This window comes from Poecilia reticulata, linkage group LG5 (assembly GCF_000633615.1).
Source record: "Poecilia reticulata strain Guanapo linkage group LG5, Guppy_female_1.0+MT, whole genome shotgun sequence".
NCBI lineage: Eukaryota > Metazoa > Chordata > Actinopteri > Cyprinodontiformes > Poeciliidae > Poecilia > Poecilia reticulata.
The window spans coordinates 9,392,274-9,399,296 of record NC_024335.1 but is presented as its reverse complement, the minus strand read 5'-3'; the positions used below and the strand labels follow the sequence as shown (position 1 = coordinate 9,399,296).

The 7,023-nt window shown below is 39.8% G+C and overlaps 1 protein-coding gene across 1 annotated transcript in view; it reads right to left on the bottom strand.

Annotated features, from left to right (window-relative positions):
* Positions 1-276: 276 nt before the first annotated feature.
* The window catches only part of cbfa2t2 (CBFA2/RUNX1 partner transcriptional co-repressor 2), a 22,225-nt gene continuing 15,478 nt past the window's right edge, over positions 277-7,023 (bottom strand). The window contains exons 7-11 of the mRNA XM_008408412.2: positions 6,642-6,727; positions 4,828-5,020; positions 3,414-3,482; positions 3,070-3,260; positions 277-1,938 (exon numbers count right to left, since the gene is read on the bottom strand). Coding sequence (XP_008406634.1) covers positions 1,594-1,938; positions 3,070-3,260; positions 3,414-3,482; positions 4,828-5,020; positions 6,642-6,727 — 884 coding nt within the window. The 3' untranslated portion in view covers positions 277-1,593. The remainder of the gene's footprint in view (positions 1,939-3,069; positions 3,261-3,413; positions 3,483-4,827; positions 5,021-6,641; positions 6,728-7,023) is intronic.

Sequence of the window (7,023 nt, the reverse complement as noted above, 5' to 3'; positions counted from 1 at the left end):
TTTATGTTTGTGTAAATTTGCACTTACAGGAAAATTTGACGCATTGAAAATGTGATCTCTTCATATTTGGGATTTCAGCTCCTGCCGATGCTCTGGCATAGACTCTGTATCGAAATTCAAGACTCCATAAATTTAATGCAAGGCAAGATTTAAAAAAAATCTAAACCAGCATGAGGATGTTACTCTGCATTTATYAGCTAAATTATTGGGCCAGGCTTTACGCTCATAGGTTTACCTTCATTGCATTTCTCTTACTCAGAATAAACAGACACAAAATTAATTAAGCAATTCTGAAGTAGCTCTACTTCTTTATTCCATACTTCATGTCAAGATAAGTTTTTCATATGAAGTTATGCATCATAACAAGAGAACATGTTTATAGAATGAAGGAAAGGGGGGGACTGTGGCTCAAAATAAAGGGTTTCTCTCATAATCTTCTTTACAAAGTCATCTTACAACAAACAAAAACAGGGATAGCTCAGGTGTAACAGCAGAGTAGGATAAATCAAAGGTTATCACTAAATTTCAGCCCAACTGTGAGAAAAGAAGAAGAATGATTTTTGCACACAAATACTCCTGAGATTTTCTGTGAGACAGAGCCGTCACTGCGATACACGGATCAGTGACACTTTTCTCTTTGTGGTTATGTCATAATTAAGCTAACTAAAATCCATAAGAATGATTTTAATCTTCTGATGCATTGATGAAAGATTTTGCAGTGACCCTGATGACATGARCAAGTACCAAAAYGAAAGTGTAACAATAATGAAAGTCATGGCTGAATAGYTTCTGACGATCAGGAATGACAAARTGATTTCCCAGTTTAATGTTAGAATTTTATGTTCCTAAAATGCATTTATGGGTCATGGAAATGACTCTCTTTAGCAACAGAAAACTTTGGTGATGGGGAGAGGGGAGCTGCTTAAAATACCTGAACACTTCATTTTAATATTGCTTTAACAAAAATAATCATATGCTTTACAATATTCACCGACAACACGACATTTGACTCATTCACACGTATGAAAAACGGACAAGTTGGTGAGCRAATATTTACGTATAGAGAGGAGCTGCAGTGACCGCATTCAGGTGTCTGGCTGTCAGATTTTTTTTTTTACTAAACAACAAAGACAGATGCTTCAGGGCTGGTACTTTTACACTGTTTACATTTACCTACCTCCTCATCTTAGTTTTACACATAGAAACAGTGATATTGTCTGGTGGGTGGGAGAGTTTTATGCCTTCCTTTAAAAAYTTCCTCTCTTGTGATCAATTATCAATTTTTTTTTTCCAGCACAGATCCTCGATTTGGGGTTTTGGACCAGAAAGACGTTTCCATCTGTTATGGAGATCTGTTCATCCAATGACTGCATGCTAAACAAGTCTCTTTGTTCTTCGCCAAAGCCAAAGTCCCAGTTGACGCATCACTCACAACAGTCATCCATAATCTGTCTTTATTTATCTGCCAAAGTATGATGAAAAATCTGTTATCCTAACTTAACCCACAAATAGTTTCCTCATGCTGCTGATTCAACTCTTCCCCAACAAYAAAGAGGACAGTCGTTGTGTTAAGCTCTGAAGTCCTCTGCATCCTTAATGTCCATTGGTCTCAGAGGCTGAGGCTGGGGTGGAGGGAGTGGAGGACCGAGAAGCAACTGAAGCCTTTTCGCCACCTGGACTGGAGGCCGAAGGCATGCTGTCGGGAGCTTTGACCCCGGCTACGCCGACAGGAGACATCCCAGCTGCAGTCGCTGCGGTCACGGCAGCGACCCTGTTCGCAGTGATGGCAGAGACTGGTTTAGGCTGAGCTTGAAGTCCTGGGCTGCAGATGAGGTGATGCCTTTCCCAGTCTTTGTGCTGGCAGAAGGAGCCACAGTAACGAGCGGCGTTGCAGCCGCTGCACGTCTCGCTAGCTTTACGGCCACAGTTCCAGCAACACTAAAAAAAAAAATGCAAGAAAAGAAGCAAGTTGTGATGAGTGTTAAACTGTGCCGACATGCAATGCAGTTTTCAGTTCCGCTTTATTCTTCACGAAGCTTCTCATGAAACAGTGTTTGGGTAGAAGAAACAAACACAACCTAGACAATCGGCTCATTGGCTGCCTGGTTTTTGAGGGAGTTTTTGCACTCAGGATAGAAGGAAAAAAACATTGAAAACAACATAGAAGAAGGGTAAAAAAAAAAAATCATAATTTATTAACACTTTTTTTCTAAATTTGCATTGACTTTGAGCTCTTCACCCTTTTGGAGTGATCGACAGTTCATCAAAGCATCACCTACCAACTCTTTGCTCTCGTTTCAACATGAAAATCTATGTTTTTTATGAACACATTTAGCCCGTCTTAATTATACCAGGCAGTCCTTTATTTAAATGTTAATGTATAAGACATTCGTTATGCCTTTTTAATATACTCTCAATCACTCTCCTCAGGGAGAACATAGAAAAAGTTAGTTGACTTAGAATTAAATAAATCTCTCCCATTTCATAGTAACTTAGCTAATGGTTTATTCATAAAGATACATTTTGAGTTTAAAATCAGCAACTGTCAATGTAGGCATTAAGTTAGATTTCAATCGTAAACTCCTGTCGGATTTTGATTTGAAGTAATCTTTTTAGGTTGATCAGCATGCTTGTTTGGACAATAAGTAGTTTTAACATTTCGGGGTTCCTTTGAACGCGGTGTGTGGTTGGAGCTAATGATTATGGTGATGGCAAGGAGGCATTTCAATCTCCAAGACTGGGAGGTCATTACCAAATATACATCAGCAAATCATCAAAAATACCTGTGGGGACATGCAGAAATCTGAAAAGCAATCATAAGGACTATTTGATTGTATAACCATAAATGCTTAAGTTTAAATCTACCAGGAAGGTGAATGAATATTTTTGGACTGCARATTCAGCACCTAGAATATTTACTTAGAAGGCAGGTGATACATTAATTTTAAGTTGATTAATTCCAAATTGGGAACATTATTTTTGYACTATACAGTTTTTAATGCTAATAATATTCACAATAGCTTAATAGGGCAAAATCTCTCCAGGAACATAACTCTGATCTCTGCTCACCTCACTCGAATCCTCCTGTTCATTGATGACCATGATGGCGTCCTCTTGAGCCTTCCTCTTCGCCTCGGCTAGAGTCTTCTCCATTTTTGCTCTCTCTGCAGCGATCATCTCAAAAGCTTTCTGCTCGGCCTCTGCCACTGCTTTCTGAACCTCATCCATGGCCTGACGCTTCACTTCGTTCACTGCCTCCTCTGCACATGAAGGAGGACGAGTGTTTAGAGTTTACTTCCCTTCATGAGCCCAACATACAGCGGTCTGACTCTTAGTGGATAAGTTATAATATAACCTGAAAGTAGTAATCTTTGTAAAGGGGCCTGAATAATTTCGATGAGTGAAATTTTTACCAGCTTTCCTCCAGATCTCGTCAGTGACATATGCTGAGCCTGGCCGTGGACCAAAGTCCCGCTGGGAGTCTGTGGGAGAGGTAGAAACAGTGGATAAGCACCTGTCAGGATTTTTAAAAAACACATTGACTTTTTAAGATAACATCAGGCCAGTCAATGTTAAAGGTGTGTAGAAAGAAAGTCCTCAGAGCTAYACACCGATGGTTTCTTTTTCATCAAGTCGTTAATTTAGTCACTGATGCAAACATGCCTGCATATTTAAGACACACAGCCAACATAGTTGTTGGTTGTCAGATTCTTGGACTGATCCGGGATCTGACAGCTTTAGAAAGGAATGTGTTTGGCTTGGAGGAAAAAGCAGACCAACAAGCTGTGTCAATATTCAGACTGTTCCCTCAAATTTCACTCCCTATATCTCAACACACTTCTCTCTCCAGCTCTGCTGACTGGCGGACTTCCTCTTTCCCTCGTTTCTCTCATCTCTTCTCCCCTTACTTCTTTCTTCCCTTTCCCTTCCTTTCCATCCCCTCTCTTCCAACAAGCCTTCATACACCCCCTCTACCACGGCCCGAGCCCAGGCGAGCAGGCAGGCTTTCCGGCTGTGGGTCCAGATGGCGCGCTGGCGAGTCAGCCAGCTCTAGGTCTCTGAGCCTGCAGGACGGCAGGACGGCCCTTCTGTGGCCGATATGGCCGAGGCCAGTCCTGGCACCTGTTTGTGACTATGGAGCAGCAGGGGGATGGCAAGGCTGGCACACAGAGAGAACACTGCCAGTACACAGCAGACTGGGGGCCTAACTGTGGAAGGACTCACACTGACATCTGAATTCATGGGTGCAGCTCTAYTTATGGCCACTAGATGATGTAAAGAGCATAATGCAGAAATGAGTTTTGCCATAATAGTGTAATGCCAACTCTAATTTTGAATGTCAAAATGAGAAAGTCTCATAATTTTCTGAAAACATTTGGAAGAAGCTTGTAATAATTTCTAACAGAATTTTCCTCTTTTAGTCACTTTAATTTTTTTAAGGATCCAAGGGGACTCCTATTTGTTGTTTTTTTTTTACTGGTATTCATAGTTATTTTTGTGGATTTATGCCACCCGACAGTTTGAGAACACTTTGATAGGCAAAGCAAGAAGAGCTCAGCACTCAAACTAAAACTTGCAGTGAACAAATAGCAATTTATTTAATTCCATATTTACATAAAACTGAAATTTTCTGGGAAACATCTCAAAACATGGAAAATTTGTGAGCATGAATAAACAAAAGTATAAAGGTTTAGAGAAACTGATTTATTTCGTCACAAAAGCAATGGAAAAATTTGTGGAAAACAACAACAGGCAACAATCATGAAAAGACAACAAATGACTCACGACCTGACCCGACCTGAAATGACAGTACAAAAAGAACCTYACCCGACTCTGCAGAGAGCGGGCTGTGTGTTTTGGAAAACGGAGTGGAGCCGGAGCCTCCTTTGCGAGGATCTTCCTGCTCGCTCGAACGTCGTCTCCAGTAGTTCAGTTCCTCTCGGTCCGACTCCTGGCAGCGTCTCAGCACGCTTACTGACCTCCTGGTTTTCTCCACCATGTCCACGATGCAGTTCAGCACCTAGATGGTGAAGAAAATGTGGCACTTTTAAAGTCCAAGTTTGCTTTCAGGCATAGCTTGTTGACATTCTCAAAAATAAATATTCATAAATCCCCATTTTGACAGTGAAAAAKAACTCATCTGCTACTCGACAACAACTCCTTTTCAAATATTTAACCAGCATAGAATTGAAATAAAAAGAAAAACACAAACATTTGTAGACAATTTTGTTCCATGGAAAATTAAGAGCTAATTGACCTTTTGTTCAAGTTGTTTATAAGTGAGCTCCCTCATAACCAACTTGTTAGCATTAAATTTGTATAAACTTGACTCAATTTATCCATCTATTATCATCCATTATCTTCTGTGTGGTGTCACAGGGACAGCAGCCCAAGCAGAGAAGCCAAGATTTTCCTCTCCCCATCCACTTGGGCCAGCTCCTCTGGCGTTCCCACGACAGCCGAGAAAGACGGTCCCTCCTGCGTGTCGTGGGTCTCACCAGGGAAGTGTCCAGGAGGTTTCCTAATCAGATGCTTGAGCCGCTTCAACTGGCTCCTCTCTAGTGTTAGCTCTGRTCTGATCCCATCCTGTAGCTTATCCATACTCTTTCAGAATTATATCGATGTAATGACAAGATCCTGTCAATGCTAAAAAAAAGGGGATTATTTCTATTCACAATGTGTATGTTGTATTTCATTAGGATTGCAATAGGTTATTTGATCTGCAGTCATAAAAGTAAGCGATTGAACAGTAATTTAAACGTGTATACACAGAAACAGAAAAATGGGTTTAATGATCTGATGAATTAAACAGACTTGCAGTGTCCAATGCCTGGTTCACAGGTACTTTGACTGCTTTTGTCGGTAATCAGACAGTTTTAGTGTCAGAGAACTATGAACAAACAACTAATATAATACTATTTATAAACAATGGCAAAGAATATTGAGTTGTTAATATTTTTTWAATTTTTGGGGGGATYTTTGCTTTTGAAAATTTTCCTGGTACAAAGTGAAGTTGATGAGAGTGAATCAACAAGTCCTGGTGACTTTGGCTTACACTTATCTCTGACAATAAAAACTGCATCAGGGAATAATATTTACAACCTCAACTGTGTGTAAGTTCTAAGTTGGAAAATCTAGTAGGATCTACTGTRTCCTTCAATTCCCAGCATGCATTACTTTGTATTTTGAACTTCCCAGCACTGCAACGATGTATTCATTAAATGATAAGGTACTCTGCTAAAGATTTAATGAGAAAAAAAATGTAATTGGTTCAAATGAATACAGAATGCCTTTCATTTCCGTTGTACTACTGCTTCAAAATGTTTTCCACTGTGGTGATACTGGAAGTACCAAAGGGCTGCTGGCTTATGATAAAGGGTAATTTCAACAATTAAAACCTAAATGTACAGCTAACAAACACCTTGAGAACCCTTAAACATTTTATAYATTAGCCTTTGCTGAAAAATATATATTTACACCTAATCTAGCTTTTATGTCAAACAGGAAGTGTCACTCTAATTTATTTTTACCGTCAAGACTGTGAAAACTGAAACATTTCTTCTCAGGACCTTAGTAAAACAAATTACATTCCTGCTATATCRCAAACCATTAACAGCRGTGGTGCCTGCCTGCAGACTTACATGATCCAGATGCCTCCATTCATCAGCCCACTCTCTGTCTGTCAGTCTGTGGTCCACCGGCTCCTCACGATAGCCTCCGTTAGTGCCTGATTAGAATACACACAAGAGAGATAGAGCACTGATGTGATTAACATTCCTTTGAATGAAGGATTAGTCACAAGTGACAATGAGAGTGAGTGAAAGATATGAAATGTACACAAAAAATATACACTTTTAGATTTTTCGTTCATCCTGAAWACATGTCAGAAATCTCTCCAGTACCAACTGTGCTCAAAAAACCAAAATAAGTTAAAAATCAAAATGGAAGCTCGTAAAATATCAAGCCTGACAGCAGCGATTTGAGGTTACCGCTTCGAGAAATAAAACCAAAAAAAAAAAAAAA